Source organism: Enhydra lutris, unplaced genomic scaffold (genome assembly GCF_002288905.1).
Source record: "Enhydra lutris kenyoni isolate GAN:26980312 unplaced genomic scaffold, ASM228890v2 scaffoldscaffold39, whole genome shotgun sequence".
Lineage (NCBI taxonomy): Eukaryota > Metazoa > Chordata > Mammalia > Carnivora > Mustelidae > Enhydra > Enhydra lutris.
This window is the reverse complement of record NW_019154123.1, coordinates 17,446,258-17,465,336: the sequence shown is the minus strand read 5'-3', so window position 1 is coordinate 17,465,336 and position 19,079 is coordinate 17,446,258. Positions and strand designations below refer to the sequence as shown.

The window sequence follows — 19,079 nt, the reverse complement described above, 5'->3', positions numbered from 1 at the left end:
CGGAAGATTTTCAACCCAGATTCACACTTCCTGTGGAGACAGGCCCCAAAAGAGCTGGTGAAGGTGTTTGTAAACAATAACAGGGCAATTCAAAGGTTGCCGCTGGCAGTGAAAACAGTAGGGGTTAGGGAAGAGATAGAGCTGGAAGCGGCTTCTCTTCACCAGGAGCGGGGGTTAGGGTCAAGCCAGGCAGGTATGGACATCATTGCAGTCACATTGCGCGCGCGCACAGACACACACGCACACGCACACGCACACGCACACGCACACATTCCCCGAACCCCTCCGCCGCAGCAAAACCCAGAACCCCTCAGGGACACACGATTGTCCAGCTTCGGGTGTCCCTGTCCGCGCACAGGGATGAAAGAGTGGGTGGAAGGCGGAGACGGGTTTGCGGGACGGTAATGGCCGAGGAGATGAATTCGTCCGCAGCAGCCCGGAAGGCAAAGCGTGGCGGTGGGGTGTGGAGGCGGGAGAGGTGTAAGGCGTCCTTAGAGGGCTCTGGGCTGCCCGGGAAGGGAGCTCCAGGCCCAGCCCGCAGCGCCGCCTCCCGAGAGGAAGGCGGGGGCCGGGAGGAGGGAGCGGGAGGAGGCGGAGGGCGTAGGAGGGCGGCGCGCTGAGAGGTTATTTGTGGTTCGCTTTGATCCCGAGGGGGAACCTGAAACTCTCACATTCCTGGCATAGCAGCCGCCTCCGGCGCGGGCCGACCCTGGGGCTGCGCGCTGGGGCCCGAGCGGCCAGAGCGTCGGCGCCACCGCCGAGTGCACACCTCCGCTGCCGAGCCGAGCCGAGCCGGGCCGGGCGGGCCGGGCCGGGTCGTCGGGTCTGACTACGCCGAGCACCTGCGGGCCACAGCGGTAAGGAAGGCGGCTCGGGCGCTTCGGGGAGCGCGCGGGCCCGGGGAGACGCGTCCAGCCGAAGCCAGAGACTCCGTGCAGCCCGCCCTTTTCCGGGAGCGGGAGCCCGACGTACCGAGCGTCCCCTGGGTGAAGTGAGCCCTTTCGAAGAAGCCGCGGAGGCGGCCCTGAGCCGTTCCTCGCTGCCGGCCCCTCGCAGCGTGCCTGGGTCCGGGGCTGTCGCTGGCGCGCCGGTCCCTTGGGGCGGGGGCAGGGGGGCAGCCTTTGGGGAGAGCGGGGTCCCCTCTTGTGGGTCGTGGGCCTGGGAGAGGGGCGCCGAACAGGGCAGGAGGCGCGGCTCCGAGTTCAAGTTGCAGGGCCCTGGGGTTGAATTGGTTGGGTGGGAATTACAGGTGTCTTTGCCCCCAACTAGTCCAAGAATTCCTTTTTGTCTTCCTTGGAAAATCCTCTCTGGAGCCGCGGAATGGCTCTCACTTAGAAAGAATGCAGCCGGCCGTCCAGCCCGGTGACGTCAGCGTTGGAGCATTTGGAAAACAAAGAGGGCTTGGGAGGCTGGGAGGGAAGCGGACCCGCAAAGCTTAAAGAACTCAGTGGGCTACCGGCTACCCTCGCCTGCTCGCTCTAAGCGCCCCGGCGGCCTCCGGGTGTTCGTGGTCGGCTTGGAGTCCGGGTAGGGCTGGATCCTGGCTGGGTTTTCAGTCTGACTTTGAGACTTTCGCTTTGGGTTCCTTAGGCCAGCGAGAGCCGGAGTTGTGTGCTTACTTAGGAAAAGAGGTGGGGTGTTCAGGGAGTTGGGTGCGCTGGTGCACCAAAGGTGCATGGCTGGGGTCGTGGTCCCAGATTTAACTACGGCTCAGCTGAAAAAATGTGCATCCGAGGGGTCTGACGGGGACAGACTCCGCTGAGAGGCCGGGGAGGTGTTCCCCGCTCCCAGGCACATTGCTGCGGGGAGGAGACTAGGAATCTGTCCAGGAAACTCTGCATTCGGTACACCCCACCCCCCTCTTCGATCTCAGCGGGAGTCAGCCCAAACTGAATATTTTTTTTTATTTTACTTTTTTTTTAGAAAATGCCCCGTGGATGAAACTCTAGGGTGAATTGATTCCGGTTTGTTTTGCCTCTGGCAACTCTGGAGTCTTGGATCTCCACACCTACTGTGTGTAGGGAGAGGGGACAGCGTGATTGAGTGCCGGGAAGGATGGGGACAGAGATGCCTTCCAGACTCCACTCCGTCTCCTCCTTTCTGGGCCGCCAGGAGGAAGGAGTGCCAGCCTCCCAAATCCAAAATGCAGTGGGGCCCTGGGGCTACTTTTGAGGCAGGGGAGGGGCCATGTTCTTCCCACTCCCCTCTCCCCATAAATAAGGACCTATGGAGATGTGGGTTTTGTTTGGTTTTCCCCAAATCTCCTTTGGAGGTTTGTGTTGGAGGAGGCTGTGGGAAGGAAGCCCAGTGAGGCGGGCAGTTTTCCAGGACCTGAGCCACTGAGAGCCCAAGCTCAGAAGAGAATCCCTTCCTCAGGACACATGCCCTGCGCTGCAGGCTCCCAGCCCCAGCAACCAGGAGCCTCTCCCTTGCTCCCTTACTCCTCCAGTTGGCTCAGATGGGTGTTAGTGATGTCAAGATGCCCAGTGCCCACCCCCACAATGTGGCAGAGGACCATCCAGGTCTTTTTCTAAGTAGCAGGTGTGTGTGTGTGTGTGTGTGTGTGTGTGTGTGTGTGTACACATCGGTCGGACGGTCAAAAATCAAAGACATGGTGCCATCCTTTGTCTTTCCGAGTGCACCCAGGCATTTGTTGTCCGCACACAGACTGTGTGACTGGCCCATAAACCTTGATGCGTGGCCTCTTTTTGCCTCATTTCACAAAACCATGGTCCTTTGGTAGCTAGCCTGTCTTCTCTCATCCCTTATTCACCAAACCAGATGAATTTTGTCCCTTCTTCCCGTTCACCTTGCAGAGTGACTGCCAAGGTCATGCCATGACAGGGAGGGCACAGCGTGGGAAAGGGGGTAAAGGGTGATGAGTTAACCATGCCAAGGCTAGGGCTCAGGAGTGCTACATTCTAGAGGGACGTAGGGACTGTTTGCCCAGGGCTTCTACTAGGCTGGACTGATTCTTCACCAGGTGCCAAGAAGCTGGGACCCTCTCTAACCCTGGACTGGTGTGCTTAGTGGTTATAGCTGATCTACCCCTACGCTGAGGTCTCTCATCAGCCTTTTCATTGGGAAGCTGACTGCAGGAGGCTGTGGTTCCTGGGTGATAGACTGCCTTCAAAGTTACTGGGGTCTTTCTTTGGGCCTAGTAAGTCTCCGCGAATAGGACTGTAATGGCAGTCCTCTGCCAAGGATTTACAGTGCACCAGGAGCTTGGCAGCTCTTGGCTTATTTAATTTTCAACTCCACCAGGCAAGCATTACTCTTTCATTTTTCCAGTGGAGAAACTGAGTCTCGCAGGTTAGGTCACTTGCCTTCATCAGTAGGTGGCAGCATTGGCAGCTGAGCCCAGGCTTGGGTGACCCTCCACAGCCTTGCTCTTTCCTGCGTGCTGCCCCTCATTGCTCTTCTTTCTCTCCTCCCAGGTGCCCTGGGGTGAGGTGCCACGAGCCGCCAGCGGGTGTGTGGCAGCCAAGGAAGCATGAGGACGCTGGAAGACTCCTCCGGGACAGTCCTACACCGCCTCATCCAGGAGCAGCTGCGCTATGGCAACCTGACGGAGACGCGCACGCTGCTGGCCATCCAACAGCAGGCCCTGCGGGGTGGGGCAGGGGCCGGGGGCACGGGTAGCCCCCAAGCCTCCGCGGAGGTCTTGGCACCCGAGGACGCTCAGGTGCTGCAGCAAGCCACCAGGCAGGAGCCCCAGGGCCAGGAGCACCAGGGCGGTGAGACCCACCTGGCAGAGAACACCCTCTACCGGCTGTGCCCGCAGCCCAGCAAGGGTGAGGAGCTGCCCACCTATGAAGAGGCCAAAGCCCACTCCCAGTACTATGCAGCCCAGCAGGCGGGTCCCCGGCCGCATGTGGGGGACCGGGATCCCCGAGGGGCCCCAGGAGCCCATCGGAGTCAGGACGAGGCCCTGCGGGAGCTGCGCCACGGGCATGTGCGCTCCTTGAGTGAGCGGCTCCTTCAGCTGTCCCTGGAGAGGAACGGTGCCCGGGCCCCCAGCCACATGAGCTCCTCCCACAGCTTCCCGCAGCTGGCCCGCAGTCAGCAGGGCCCCGCGTCCAGGCCCCTCCCAGCCGAGGGCCCAGAGCCCCGTGGACCTCCACCTCAGTACCCCCACGTTATGCTAGCTCATGAGACTGCCACTGCTGTCACCGACCCACGGTACCGCACCCGCGGAAGCCCACACTTCCAGCATGCTGAAGTCAGGTAACTGCTCACCCTGATCTTTCAAGCTCTTGACTTTCTTCCAGACGATACCTTGTGCCAAGGCTGGCAAGCCCCAGAGGAAGGCCACCAGTACCCCTCTCCTTCCCAAGGAGGGGCTGATTCCTGGAAGAGAGAGTAGGACGTAGCCCAGATCACAGGAGAACTTAGTGGTGTCTTTTGCTTTAATTTGGAGATGGATGCCGTTGTGTGATTAGCTATCAAGTAACTAGAGTTTCCAGGGGGTACCAGTTACAGCAGCAGGGTAAAGGTTAGGTTTTTGAAAGAACTTGCTCAAGACAAGGGCTGGGAATCATTGCCAAACTGTTTCCAAGCTAAGTGAGAAAAAGGTGAGACCTCCTTCCCCGGAGATGTTTAAGACCAAGTGGACAGTCTGCTTTCTGTGATTAGTGGGAGGCACTCCTTACTGGAGGCAGGAAGGGCCAGGTGGCCTCCTTAGAGACCTCCCCCTATCCTACACCCAGGCAGGAGCTGACCACTTGCTACTCTGCATTTCCTTTCCTGTTTCCCTATGTGCCCCAGGTGGCTGGAGCCCCTTGAGGCAGAGGACTTGAGGTCCAGACGAGCCCCTTTCTGGGACACTGGGAAAAGGCTGCTGGGGAATGCAGAGTTTGATTCTGAGTGTGAAGGGATGCCGTTAGAGGATGCGATTTGGCTTCCCTCTTTCAAAAGGTCCCTGGGGCTGCAGGTAGAGAGAATGGATTTGGAGGGGCAAGAATGGAAGCAAGAGACCAGGAGGAGGCAGAAAGCCCAGACAGTTTGCAGAAATAATGGTTCCTAGGAACGGGGCTCTGCCCCCGGATTCTCCGTTGGCCCAGCACCTTCTGAGAAGCGGACACACACTGCTCCATTCACACACTGCATTTCCCCGCGTGCTGGTCTAGGAAACCCCACCAGAGGGGCCAGAGGATTCGCAGCCTCCTTTCTTCTGGAAGGCTCAAGAATGAATTCTGGTTCTCATCATGCTTGCTGAGTCTTCATTTAGTCACCCACTTTCCCACCATTTGGCCTTTTCCTGGGATAGATGCCTTTCCTTGCTCTTGAGAAATGAGTGACGCCATGGTGTTGGTATGGAGGAGTAGAGGATGGAGCCTTGTGGGTTTTCTCCAACCTTCACCTTTCGTGCCCAGCCCCCCCAAACCCCCGCCACCTTAGCTCCTTTCTCAGAGCTTGGTCAGGGAGAGTTTCGGAAGCTGAGTCGTGGGTTTCTTCTTCTGGAACAGCCTTACTGAATCCTGTCAGGAAAAGATAATATCGTGGAAAGGAAGTAGACCACAGGAGAACAAAAAAGGGAGGGGGGGCAGAATAGGGGAAGGGAGAGCAAGTGTGAAGGGAAAGGAGACTCTATTCTTTCTCAGAGCTAAGTCATCCACAAAGAATGCCAGTTGTGTCTGCCTGGCCCAGTGCAGGGGGGAGAAAGCAACCCCAAGAACGCCACATTTAGCAGTGCAAGGAGAGTTTGCACATTCCTGTGGGGACCCTCTGTTCAGCTCTCACTGGAAGCTCTACCTTAAGCAGGGAGAGAAATAGATCTGTCTAGCCTCTCCTTTCAGCTGATCACATAAGGACTGTTCATTGGGAACCTGGGGCAGGGACTTTTCTTCTAGCCTAGGATCCTCAGGGAAGCAGGGGAGGGGAGGTAATGGCGGAGGAAGGCATGAGCACTGAGGTGATGGATCCACGAGTGGCATCCAACTCTCACGGAGCGTCTGGGACTTGGAAAATTCCTGGTGTGATGGAGGCAGTCTGTTCTTTTACACTTGGAGTTCCAAGGCCCCAGAAAGGCCCTGTGACCAGGCTTCACCCCATGCCTCTTGCTCTTTGCTCCTTCCTTTAATGGGGCTCTGAGAGTGACATTACAGCATTGTTAGAGGCCAGTGGAACATCTTCTTTAAACTCGGGCTATCACGGTTGTCCAGAGGTAGCCCCTATGCCTAAGAAAACCAGTGTGTGGGTCACATTTACTCTTTAAACAGACAAGACGCTGCAGTTACCTCTGGGAGAGATAGAGGCTGGGCCTCCATGGTGGGAACACGTGCTGTAGGCCCAGGATCCTGCCAGGCTTTGTGTAGGCCTGGCCAACCCCTTGAGGCTGGGAATGCTAACCCTCGTGAGGAGCAGAGGCATGCCAGCACCCCAGAGACTTGAATGCCGATTTTGTAGACTGCTTCCCCAGACATCCATCTCACCACTCTGCTCTTAGCCACAGTATTCAAAAAATGTTTCTGCGATGGGTGACGGGACCCGAAATAGGGAGAAAAACGTGGTTGTGCCGAACTGGCACGTGCTGGTGTGAGAGGCTTAGAACAGACAGACACAGGGGTAGCTCCTGGGGTCCAGCCATCAAGCGGCCCAGGGGCCTGGGAGGCTGTGTGCTCAGTCACGATCAATGTGGCCTCCAGACCCAAAAAGAACCTTCTGTGAATTAGAAAGGCCAAGTGCGCAATGCTTAAGATGCCTTATTTATCTGCTGGATGCTCGTAAGGTCCCAGCCAACAGTGATGCTAGGTGTGACACAGCATCCTGATGTTAACCCCTGCTAGACTCCCTTAATGGTCTAGGGTAGACACCATGGGGAAAAGGCCTTCCCCGCTGGTCACTGCCTGATGTCGTGTGGAGCCTCTCTCGTATGCCAGGAGGGCTGGGCCTACTCAGGGCCGCTTGGGTGGGAGCCACAGGGGTCTGTGCCGTCTCTGAACACTGTCTTTTCTGCTCCCCAGGATCCTGCAGGCCCAGGTGCCCCCCGTGTTCCTCCAGCAGCAACAGCAGTACCAGTACTTACAGCAGCCCCAGGAGCCCCCTCTGCCCCCACACCCAGCTGCTCTCAGCCATGGCCCCCTAGGCTCTCTCGGTCCACCTGAGATGGAGGGGCCAGCAAGTACCCAGGCCCCCTCTGCCACCTCGGGCAGCGCCCACCTGGCCCAGCTGGAGACCTTGCTGAGGGACAATGCCAGGCTGCAGAGGGACAATGAGAGGCTGCAGAGGGAGCTGGAGAGCTCAACAGAGAAGGCTGGCCGCATTGAGAAGGTAGGCCCCACTGGGACCTCAGAAGAGAGGGACATGGTCAGGGGCAGGGGAGCTGCTGCCCACCCCTTCGTCCTTCCCATGCCCTCCCTCGCTGACTCTAGACAGCTGGGGAGCAACCTTGAGGCCAGCAGAGCAGCCCTGGAGTGTGAGCAGTTGCTGCCCAGCAATGATAAAAAGAGCCCATTCACCAGCTCCCTGCACGCCCTTCCCCTACACACACCCCCTCCTGCGGACACCTCCCACAGAGAGCCCTTTGTGTCCCCCACACAACAGCAAGTCTGTTCTAGGCCAGCCCTGGCCCCAGAGAAAGCCCCTCCTCTTGGAAAAAACGAGCTACTTATTGGAATCCCAGCCGAGCTTGGAGCAGGGCTTGGAGCACGTGCGGAACCTGCCCGCAGCCAAGTGGGAGGGGCCGCTGGGGCCAGGCTGGCCCTCTGCAGCAGAGGGTGATGGCCACAGGAAGAAATACTCCGGCCACAGGCAACTGAGGCTGGGGGCTAGTGACCCCTTCTTTCATGAAGGTTTACCTGCTGTGCATTCAGCTTTGACAGGTGGCCTCTGGCCTCCTGTGGTGTCCCAGCTAGCTCAAAACTCCCAGAACATGGCTGGAGTCTTTCTGTGCCCAGTCCTATCCCACGGGGCTCAGACTCTCAGTAGAAACTGACCAAAAGTAAAATACTTCCTTCTGGACCACTGGGCGCAGGGAAGCTGTGTTGGGTCAGTCCAAGGCAGCCTCTTCCAGAGAACCTGGCTGGGTTCACTCAGCATTGGCACAATTGCGGGGACCCTTGCTTGCTGGTTCTAGTATCGGATTTGGGCTTCTGAACATCTCACTATAGCCCCCTGGATTTTTTTTTTTTTTTGCCGTCGCCTTTTATCTTCTTCTCACTCACCCTTTATGATGGTGTAGCAGAGCAGCCTGGGCCTGTGGAGGGGACCCTGAGGCCACACACTGTCTGGGATCTGTCCCCTTCCTTCAGCTCTCCTGTCTGCCTCTTGCAGCTGGAAGGTGAAATCCAGCGGCTCTCCGAGGCCCACGAGAGCCTGACGAGAGCCTCTTCTAAGCGGGAGGCCCTGGAGAAGACCATGAGGAACAAAATGGACAGTGAAATGAGGAGGCTGCAGGACTTCAACAGGGATCTTAGAGGTGAGAGAGAGCACCCAGGGTGAGGGGCTGGCGAGCATCTGTGGAGGCCCTGATTGCTCTGGTCTAGGGAAGAATGGAGAATCTCTGCCTTCTGCAAAAATAAGTGTAAACTGGCTCACAGGGGGCCAGCTTGGAACTCCTGGGAGCCACCTTGACAGGGGGGTGCTTGTGTCTGTTCTGTGCCTTGGAGCCTCTCGCGGAACCCTCACTGATGTGCCCAGAGTCTCCCTCCTCACTTGGCTCAGAGCGCACCCAGGGGTTCCCTACCAGCCCGTCCCTGGTTTGGAGGGTGCAGCCCCACACCCAGGACCCCAGGGGACACCCGGGCAGGCAGCTTCACCTGATACTCCCAACATCTTTCCTTAAAACATTTTTTCCTTCATTTGAAACAGAGAGATTGGAATCTGCAAATCGCCGTCTAGCAACCAAGACCCAGGAGGCCCAGGCAGGAAGTCAGGACATGGTGGCCAAGCTGCTTGCTCAGAGTGAGTGGGGGTCCCACTTAGAGGCCCGCACAGATAAGTGCGTGGGGAGACTGTGGCAGTGACTGTGGACACAGAGGACTGGCCCTCCCACCTGGCAAAGCAGTGCTTCGAACACAGGATTCCAGAATGCCCACTATGTACCGGGCACTGCGGTGTCTCAGCTGGGAGTGGTGGCTTCCAAAGATAAGATGATGTTCTGTATTTATTGGAGAGATGAGTGGCTAGCAGAGGGACACTGAGGTGCAGTGATTTGCTGAACTGTGCTGCTGTGTCGGTACAGTATCCTTCAGAACTAGAGGTGCAGTGGGCAATGGGGGAGGCCAGATAGCCCTGGAGGCAAGTGGCAGCAGAGAGAAGGAATGTTGAGTTCCCCAGGGAGTTCTAGGCGCGGGAAGGTTAGGGGTGCCCAGCTGGAATGTGAGAAGCTGGGGAGGATGGTGCAACTCGGCCATAACAAGGTGGCCAGGTAAGGGTCCCTGCAGACAACCCACAGTGGGTTCCTGGAGCTTAACCATGCTGAGGAAGGGGTTTAGGAAGCCCTTCTAAGAGGGGTGGTGGAAGGCTTCTGGAAGAGAGTGGATGAATTCAGTATTGACTGGTCTATTCAGTCAGTCACTTGGTCATTAGCAGAACCATGCTAAGCCCCTCTCAGGAACTGGGCAGAGGGTGGGAGCAGGTACTGGATGGCACCAGGCTGGGGGGGGGGTCAAGCGAGAGGGGCTGAGCTTGAGAAGGAAGCAAGGTCTTCTAACCACAGATGTAAGGTAACAAAGGTGCCCCTGGCCTTGGAGACTAGTGAGTGGGAAGTTCCCACTGGCCTGAGAGAGGCTTTGTGGGGATGGCAGGGACAGAGACCTGCCCACAGGGGAAGAGGCAGTGGGATGGCTCGGGGAGGTACATAGAGTGGGACTAAAGGAAGCTTGGCAGCAGGAAGAAGCACTACCAGTCAGAAGAGACAGAGGCAGTAAGTTCCTACTGTGCTGTAATGGTGTTCGGGCTTTTGCAGAGAAATGGAATGGGGGTGGCTGGTGTCCTGGTGAGGGTGGCTTTGAGAAAGCCTACTGTATGTGAGGGGTCTGGATAGAATGGGGCGTCCAGAAGTCAGGGAGCAGCTTGAGGACTGAGCTCTGGCTGACAGCACCTCCTTCTTCTGCATGGAGGGCTCAGAGCCCCAGATAGGGCTGCCCAGGACAGCAAGTGGGGGGACACGACCCTGAAGGGATTAGGGGTTGGGGTGGAGCAGGAGGTAAGCTAGGCCATACTGAGCTGAGCTAGGTGGCAATGACTTTGGGTGCCTGGGAGGGAGGTGATGGTGGGGGCAGCCCTTGGTGTAGCCCTTGGGAGTCTTGGGGGATGGTTTACTAGCAGGAGGCAGAATGGGGGCCTCCTGGAGGAGAGGGTAGGCTTTGGGGTCTCACACTGCCGCAGAAAGGAAGTCGCTAGACAGATTTCTGGGAGCCAGCAGAGGAGAGGCAAAGTGCGGGAGGCTGGCCTGGAGGCGTTTCCGCTCCCTGGGGAGCAAGCACCAGGCTGTTCTTGGCTCCTCGCTGGAGCCGTTTATCTCGCAGCCGCGGGTGACCTGGATGCCTGGCATTCCTGAGCCGCTGGGCTGTTCCGCTCTGGGCCTGCCCCCCCCCCCGCCCCCCGACGCTCCCTCCCCTGCCTGAGCCACTGGGACAAAGAAAGGGACAGGGCGAGAGAGCTGGTGGGCCCCAGCCAGTGGCTTTCTCCAGGGCAGAAGGCGAATCCCCCTTCTGCCTGCCCTTGGCCCCGTCCCATCTCCCAACTTGTCTCCCCCTCCCCATCTCCCAACTTGTGTCCCCGTCCCCGTGTCCCCCCCCCCCCCCTCATAGGAGCTCTCCTCCCCGACAGATAAGAGAAGCCTGTGGTTCCATCCTGGTGGCTAGGGATGGCCCCTAGAAGGGCCTTAGAGGTTGTGCAAGGCAGCAGGAAGCTGCGGGGAAACAGAGGCTGGGTCCCCCCACCCCTCCCCAAGGACTAAGGAAAGTGAAGCAGCTCTTCCTTGTTCCTTAATACGCATGGAGAAAACCTAAAACTCCCAGGGAAAATGTCTCTGGTTGACCTCACCTTTTTTCTGGGGTCAGTCAGCAGTAGTAGGAAAGTGTGATCACTGTCACCAATGTCACCTACTTTTGGTACAGACCCCCCCCACACACCCCACCCCCACTTTGACTGCTCTGGTCTGGACCTGCCCTCTCTGGGGATCTGCCTTGAGTTCTGAGGCCCAGCTCTCTTAGCTCTGTCCACCTTGAGCATTTTCTTCTCACCTGAGCCTCAGGTTCTGGGGCTAGAATATGGGGCAGTTGTAAAGACTGGGAGGAGAGGCTGCTTCCTGTAAGCCCTGTGGGCTGTGGGCCCTTGGAGCACATACAGGAAGGGATCATCGCTTCTAGGCCCAAATCCACAATGTACTCTCTCTGCCGGCCTCTCCATCACGTTCCTTAGATGCTAAGTCAGCCCACTGTGGATGCCTCTGCTTCAGTATTCCTGAGCTTCCTCATCTTTTCCCTCCACACCAAGTAGTAAGGCCAGCCTGGACCCACCAGCCTTGAAAAATTCCACATTGAGCCAGAGCTGGCCTAGGTTGCCTGTGTCCTCCTCCAGTCCTAGGGCCCTAAGTAAGTGAATCTTCCCTTGGCCTGCCCAGGTCCCAAGCCTTCACTCTTCTATTCAGAACCTGTCCCCTGTGGTAGGTACTTCGCTACATGTGGCCCAAAGACTAAAATTAAATAAAATGGGATAAAATTAAAAATTCCGTTCCTTCCTCCCACTAGCCATATTGTAAGTGCTCAGTCAGTAGCCACAAGAGCCTAGTGGCTACGGCACTGTTGGAACAGGGTGGAACAATTTGATTACAGCAGAAAATCCCACTGTACTGTGATAGAGCACACTCTAGAGACAGTGCCTCGGAGTTCATCAGGCAGGCCCTACAGCCCATCCATCCCCTTCTACCCTCCAACAAGACAAGCAGCCGACACCCTCTTTGGGAGCGGGGGGAGCGGGCTGGACTGTCAGAGGGCGGGCAGGTGGGAGGTGAATTTAGACCTAGAGCATCAGCTGGAGGACTTCATGGTCTGGCTTGGGCCTTGGTTGGCCCCACAGTGTGAAGTGGGTCCCTAAGCAGAGTTCTCCCAGCAAGCAAAAAAAAAAAAAAACAAAAAACAAAACCCCTATTTAAAAGTTGGGCTAGCTAGGAGCTTAGACGCAAATCTTCAGACCATAGTCATTTTGATTGTGCCACGAAGTTTACATTCATTATGAGCCCGTCCGCCGACATCTCAGTGGTCCCCCAAACCAAGGAGGGAAATGTAGCCTTATTCTGGGGGTCTCTGGGTCCATGGAATGAGTCCTGGAGCCCGCTTTGAGAGGCCTCTGGGCCTGGGGGCCTCCCGCCACAGCCAGAAGCAGCCTGGTCCTTGGGAGGCCAGGCTGACTTGGGTCCCCACTTTAGCAGCACCAGTCCTGTGTTTTTCCCCCCATATGTTGCGGGTCACGTATCCTACCTTGAGGGGCTGTAGTTGAAGGCTTCAGGGGAATGAGATATGTAAGCGCCTGGCCCATGGTGCGGCTGGCGGTTCCTCTCTTCCCTGTTCCTTCTCTCGTGTGAAGGATGGTCCTGTCACAGTCCACCTGCACCTTCTCTCATCTGTGGGTTCCTATCACAGTTCCTATCTGGCCAGTCTCTAGTGTCTTCCTGAGGCCCAAGGAACAGGGTGAATGTGTTTTGGAAATGGTGACACGAGGTGCAGGTGGACAGTGTTTGAGGCTGTGTAGGTCCCAGCAGAGGCAGCGTAGCCCAGTTATTAACCGCAAACACCGGTACCTGTTCGTCCGCCATAAAATGGCAATGGTAACAATCGCGCCTAACTCCCAGGGTTGCGGAGAGGCCCGGACGCAGACGCATCCATGGAGCCATCCGTGCAGAGCCCGGCATGGGGTGGGCGCCCCGTGGGACCAGGTGGGGTGGTTGCCATCCCTGGCCAAGCGCCCCTGCCTCCCCACTGCAGGCTACGAGCAGCAGCAGGAGCAGGAGAAGCTGGAGCGGGAGACGGCCCTGCTGCGCGGCGCCATTGAGGACCAGCGGAGGCGCGCGGAGCTGCTGGAGCAGGCTCTGAGCAACGCGCAGGGCCGGGCGGCACGCGCGGAGGAGGAGCTGCGCAAGAAGCAGGCCTACGTGGAGAAGGTGGAGCGGCTGCAGCAGGCCCTGGGGCAGCTGCAGGCGGCCTGTGAGAAGCGGGAGCTGCTGGAGCTGCGTCTACGGACGCGTCTGGAGCAGGAGCTCAAGGCCCTACGTGCCCAGCAGGTGAGCTCCGAGACCCAAGGTGGCGAGACCTAGGAGGTGGCGTGGGGAGGGCGGCATCTGGGGAGCTCCTGCTGAGATCCGGGTGGAGGCGCCCCTGGAAAGCAGGGGGCATCTGTGCTCCAGCCTCACCCCAGCTCCTCCCAGCCACCAGCCTTAGAAGAGGCTTTGCCTCTTGGCCGGGTGCCAGCCGTGGGCTCTCAGGACCTGGGCCTGGGTCCTTGGCAGCGGCAGGGGTTGGCATTCTTGGTCTCTGGAGAAAGAGCCCAGGAGCCTCCCTGCGGAAGACTAGCCAGCTCTCAGGCGTCTCCCCGACTGGAGAGGGCAGGTGGTAACCCAGATCCTGAGTCTTCATCCTCGCTCTGGGCTGTGTTAGTAATGCTAGTGTTTACAAGCCAGATGGAGTTCTGTCTCCACTCCCCACTTGACCCTTCCCATGGGACTAGAGTGACCACAGGCCCTGGAGTGACCACAGGCCCTGGACTGCCCAGGTGGGCGCTGGTCTGCACCAGTTGTCACGGCGTGATTATTGAGAGCACCCCTTTCCCCATGTGGAGGATACTTTCTCGGGTCCCCTGTGCAGAGGCAGGCCTGATCTTTCCTACGCCCTCAGCCACGCGGGTGTCAGGAGGCACAGCACCTGCTTCCTCTTTGGTAGCAGCAGGGCATGGGATGGGGTGGGGGGGCAGGTGAGCTGGGAAGGGCAGAGGAAGCCCCTGTGCCTACGGGCCTGGGGTGAGGACCTGGGGCTGCTGCACCCCAGCCTCCGCCCTTGAACACAGTGCTCCCTTCTCCACAGAGACAGGCAGGCCCCCCCACTGGTGCCAGTGGCAGCGGTGGGTCCCCAGAGCTCAGTGCCCTGCGGCTGTCAGAACAACTGCGAGAGAAGGAGGAGCAAGTCCTGGCGCTCGAGGCGGATATGACCAAGTGGGAGCAGAAGTATCTGGAGGAGCGTGCCATGAGGCAGTTTGCCATGGATGCAGCCGCCACGGCTGCCGCACAGCGTGACACCACTCTCATCCGACACTCCCCCCAGCCTTCGCCCAGCAGCAGCTTCAACGAGGGCCTGCTCACCGGGGGCCACAGGCATCAGGAGATGGAAAGCAGGTTGGGCCAGCCCCCTGAAGGGTCCGGCTGGCACTGTCCAGTCCCTGCCGTGCCCCTAGCTCCTGATAAACACCCCTCTCCCCATGAGGCTCAGCAGTCCCTCCTCCCTCTGGGCCGGTTCCCATGGGTCTGGCACACCAGGCGTTACGCACGTGTTCTTTCTCAGAGATACCAGCCGACTCCTTGGTCTGCCCAGGGGACCGTGGCTGTGCAGGTGTTGGATGCTTATCTAATGCTCTGGCCTCTCTGTCTGCTCTTCCCACCCCCAGGTAGTCGGGAGAGCAAGACTTTCTAGTGGAGTCCACACCATGAGCCACCCCAGAAGGAAGGTGGACTAGGGCCCTGGCTTCGGATAACTAGTATTTTCTCTTCAGAAACAACCTCAGAGGCCCCACAAGATTTCTGTTTGACATATGTCCGACTCTAAGGCCAAGCACGACAGCTAAGCCCATTAGATGGTCAGCAGCTCTGGGGCATTGCCCCACAGGGCAAGGGTCGTGCCCTTGCTGTCATCTGAAGAATCCAACCCACCCCTTGACCTGCCTTTGCTGGTATAAGAAAGGCCCAGTGCCTTGTGCCCTGGTAGTTTTCAGGGCTTCGGATTCCAAATCTGTGATGACCTTTCTGAAGGCTCTCTCCGGCTTTCATGAGGTGGGGAGGGTGGAGGCCGTTGGATTGGCGGGTCTGACCATGTGAGTGTGGTCTCTCTCCCCTCAGATTGAAGGTGCTCCATGCCCAGATCCTGGAGAAGGATGCAGTGATCAAGGTCCTTCAGCAGCGTTCCAAGAAAGACCCGGGCAAGACCATGCAGGGCTCCCTGAGGCCCGCCAAGTCTGTGCCATCTGTCTTCGTGGCTGCCGCAGCAGGGACCCAGAGCTGGCAAGGTCTGTCCTCTAGTGAGCGGCAAGTGGATGCCCCTGCCCGGCTGGCTACAGGTGAGAGGAGGCTGGTGGGAGGCATAGGTAGAGGGCTAGGTTGCTGTCAGGCCTTTGCTCCCAGAACTGAGGCTCAGACAGGGCTTCCCGATCCTTGAACCCAAGGGAGCCAGCTTCCATACTGGCTCCGGTAACCTGGCAGCCCACAGCTGTCCTGCTGGTGTGAGGGGGCATGTGCTAGCCCCCACCCCTATAAATTCCAGCACGTTGGACCCCAGCCACCTGCCATCTAAGCAGAAATAGAGCTTCCTGTGTAGAGGGACCTTGCAGGCAAGGTCCTCCGCTCCTCTCTCAGCGGATGCCACAGAAGTTCAAGAGTCCCCGCTGGTTCTCAGATTTCACCCGCTAAGAACGCTTCTGCCACTGAAGAGCTTTGGAAACCAATCCAGCCTGATAGTTATTCCTATTGGGAAACAGGAGTACCCACCAAATCTTGATCGAAATTCTTGAAAATCAAGAGCAATCCGTACCACCACGCGCCCCCAGCGGGTACAGTTAACTTGAGGTGTCTGTCCTTCATGGGGCTACCACTAGTTTCATGAGGCAATAACTGTCAGCCTCCTGCCTTTCCAGCAGACCGGGCCCCTGAGGAGGAGCCAGTGGCCACAGCTCCCCTCCCTGCTCATGCCAAACACGGGAGCAGAGACGGGAGCACCCAGACTGACAGTCCCCCAGACAGTGTCGCCGCTTGCCTCGGACTGGATCCCGACAGCCTCCTGGGGTACAGCGGGGGCCAGAGGACAGCCTCACTGGGTGAGTCCCCCTTCCTGGGACCTCTGTGCCGCACAGGGCTATGGATGCGCTGGGGCGTGAGCTGGAGCATGGGGCCCTTCATTCCCAGACCCCTTGGCTCCCTGCATGCCACGGGGAGCCGCACACAGTGCTGGGTGAGCGGGCTGTGTGGCCCCCTCCATGTGGACGTGAGGGCTGTTGGCATGCACGGATGGGAGGAACTGAAAAGCTTGACCGCAGACAGATCCCGAGTTCAGAAAGAAAGCGGCCGTGCGGGAGGCCCTTCGTCTCCTCTCTCGTAGCCTTCCTTACATATTTCGTTTCCAATCTAAGCATCTAAGATCATGCAGCTTGGCAAGTGACCCGATGGCAATCTCAGGTTAGAAGAGTTAGTTGAAAAAGAGTCCAAGACTGAGATATCTGAGAAGATGCCTTTTAAATGTTTTCTTCCCTTTCACATTAGCCCTCGGGTGTGGGCCTGCGCCTCACCGTCCCAGAAAACCACAGGCGCGGAAAGAATGCTGCAGCCTCCCTCCTTCCCTCAGGGCTCCCCCTCCCTCTGAGCCTCCAACCAATTTAAAGTTATAAATAAATGTGTCCTCCACGTTGGACGCTGACGGTCTGGGTGGAGAGCTGGGGGGCGCAAAGCCTTGTGCTCAGTTGGTCAAGTGGGATGGGGTGGGGGTACCCGGTTGCTGAGGAAAGCAACGTTGGTGAAGGGAGATCCTATCTTGAAAAAGTGCCAGGATTTAAAAGGGCCATCTTGTGATGCTCACTGGCGTTTGCCTGTGCTCTTATCTCTCTCCAGACTCTGTTGCTATATCCAGAGTCCAGGACTTGTCAGACATGGTGGAGATACTGATCTGAAGGAGGTAGTGCTTGGGGATTCCGAACCATTCCCCATTTCGTCTGCCCTCTGCCGCTCTCAGCCATTCCAGCAGCCCCTCCCAACTGCTGCTGCCCGGCTTTCCCCAAACCAGGCACTCATTCCCATTGACCGGCTGGTGCCCTGGGGCTTAAGAAGGATGCTACAGGGGTGAGGGGAGCCGTGAGAACACCTGCGTGCAGAAGACCCTGCTTCTCAGCCCCACATCCCTCCTCCTGAGCCCACGCAGAATGAGGATTCCCAGGCTGACTGTTGGGGTAGAAACTGGAAACCCAGAAGGGATCTGAGCCCTCTCTGGACCCCCAGTTGGTACTCAGGCAGGAAGGGAGGGGATATATTGGTTTGGGAGACTGATTTCCCAAGATGGCTACCCATGGACCCCAGGTGGGCTGGTTCAGTGCAGAGTCGGCCATGCTGTTCCCCTGTGGCTAAATGTGGCCCCTACCCACCTCATCTGTTCTCAGCTCCTCACTGCCTCCCTGAGATCACTGAGACTTGCATCTTCGGGGCACTGTGGAGGGTGTTAGTCCGAAGAAGCCACAGCCTCACCCCCTCAGCTGGAGTGGGCAGGGGCCATTTGAGTGGACTGAGATAAGCTGTGCAGTTTGTACATACCCCCCTTTCCTGTGAAGCAGAAGATTGAAGCATGCCGCTTCGGATCTGTGTCCTCTCTGTTCGCCTGTCCCTACCGCCACGGTTCCTGTAACTGCTGACTAGCCTCTCAGCTCTCTCCCTTTCTCAAGTTCTTGGTCCGTGGATTTTGATACTGTTTGATCCACGTGACATTGGCTGTCTTCCTCCACCTTGAGCCTTGTTTAAATGCCCACGGGACCCCCATTACCAGCCTCTTGACATGGCTCCACAGCTCCTGTCCCTGGGACATTCTGTCGGTTTGGTTATGAACCCTGAGCCAGATGAAATGAGCCGCCACACACAGACATCTGGGGGGCATCCCAGCACCAATTCTCTTGAAGGAAACTGGAGAAGTTGCTTTGTTCTCATCAGAGTCTTTGTTCCCACCTGGAGGGATTGGGAAAGGGAGCTATGCTGGTGAAAAACTGGTCAGTGAGCTACAAGATGTGACTGAACTCGTCCTCTAAATGGAGCCCCCAGCACAAAATGGCGCCCGTGAGGCTGGTTCCTCAAGCTACTGGTGAGCAGCGCCCTGAAGCAGGGCCAGTATTTCGGAATCAGAGCAAAGTGTCCACGTGACAGCCTGCCAGCCGCAGGGACTTTGACTTCAGGTCTTAGAGTCCCCCAGCTCAGCCCGAGGACCGATTGGTGGGGTTTAGTAGTTTGTCTTGACTGTTTTTAGTTCTCTTTGAATCTTTGTTTTTTCCTTTACTGTTGTTAGGTTCGGTATGTGTTTTTATTCCTATAATTCCTCAAGTTTCTTTTTTAAACATTTGCATTTGCTGGACAATTGCATATTTTTTTTAAACCCTCTACCCTTCTTTAAAGCTGAAAAATACATTTGGTTCATGTGCATTGTTTACAAAGCAACAAGAAAAAGAAGAGGAAAAAATGGCAAAAAAATATTGTGAAAGAAAAAAAAACAACTTAATATATTTTGGATTAATATTTGGTATTTCTTTTAAAGTATTTTTTGTGCTGTGAACGTTTTCTGCCAAAGACCATGACGTGTGTCTGTATGTTTAAGTTATCGTAAATATTTAAAATGTAAACATGGCTGTTTTGTTATGCCACCCTGTACCAGGACTGCTGCTGCATTCCACTGGGTATAACAGTATTTTAATAAAAAAAAAAAAATTAAAAGTGGTGTCTTTGCCCAAGTGAGAGACTACGTGGGGACAGAAGGAGGGAAAGGAAAGGGTTGGGGAGTTGGCGAGTCACCCGTGTCACAGTCCCTAAGCACTCTTGGCTCTGAACCGTACCCTCCCTCCCTCACCCCGTGCTCCTTACACACTGGCCAGACCATACCCATGAGTGGCAGCTCAGGGTCACTGCTGTATCTTGAACATAATGTTTTTCTCAGTCTGGGAGGGGCTGGCAAGTGGGCAGCCTCCCCAAGGGTAGCTCTGTCCCAGCCGGTTTTGTTTGGCCACATGCTATGGTGACTCCATGGTAGGATTGGGAGTCCCAAAGCGGCTTTATCCTCCCCCCCCCCCCCAGCTCCACCTAGCACAGGGAGTCCCAGAGCCGCCCAAGAGCCCAGACACCATGCTTGTCCTCT

At 57.2% G+C, this 19,079-nt stretch overlaps 1 protein-coding gene across 2 annotated transcripts; it reads left to right on the top strand.

The window, feature by feature from the left end:
• The first annotated feature begins 753 nt into the window (after window positions 1-753).
• On the top strand, window positions 754-18,628 carry LOC111155112 (angiomotin like 2). Of its 2 annotated transcripts, none has more exons than XM_022515173.1 (10): window positions 754-857; window positions 3,438-4,227; window positions 6,966-7,272; window positions 8,275-8,419; window positions 8,812-8,904; window positions 12,933-13,228; window positions 14,025-14,332; window positions 15,050-15,267; window positions 15,844-16,020; window positions 16,808-18,628. In XM_022515173.1, exons 2-10 carry the CDS (start codon window positions 3,494-3,496, stop codon window positions 16,864-16,866), a joined length of 2,337 nt encoding a protein of 778 aa, XP_022370881.1. In that variant the 5' UTR covers window positions 754-857; window positions 3,438-3,493; the 3' UTR covers window positions 16,867-18,628. The 2 variants fall into 2 exon arrangements, with proteins under 2 accessions (XP_022370881.1, XP_022370880.1); XM_022515172.1 differs by having other exon boundaries at window positions 15,841-16,020.
• The last annotated feature ends 451 nt before the right edge of the window (window positions 18,629-19,079 follow it).

What these genes read in the sequence shown, in the direction of transcription:
- LOC111155112 (XM_022515172.1), top strand. Translation starts at nt 3,494, where the DNA reads ATGAGGACGCTGGAAGACTCCTCCGGGACAGTCCTACACCGCCTCATC. An exon ending in AGGCTGGCCGCATTGAGAAG is followed by an intron (nt 7,273 to 8,274) that starts GTAGGCCCCACT and finishes TGCCTCTTGCAG; the next exon opens with CTGGAAGGTGAAATCCAGCG. An exon ending in CTTCAACAGGGATCTTAGAG is followed by an intron (nt 8,420 to 8,811) that starts GTGAGAGAGAGC and finishes CATTTGAAACAG; the next exon opens with AGAGATTGGAATCTGCAAAT.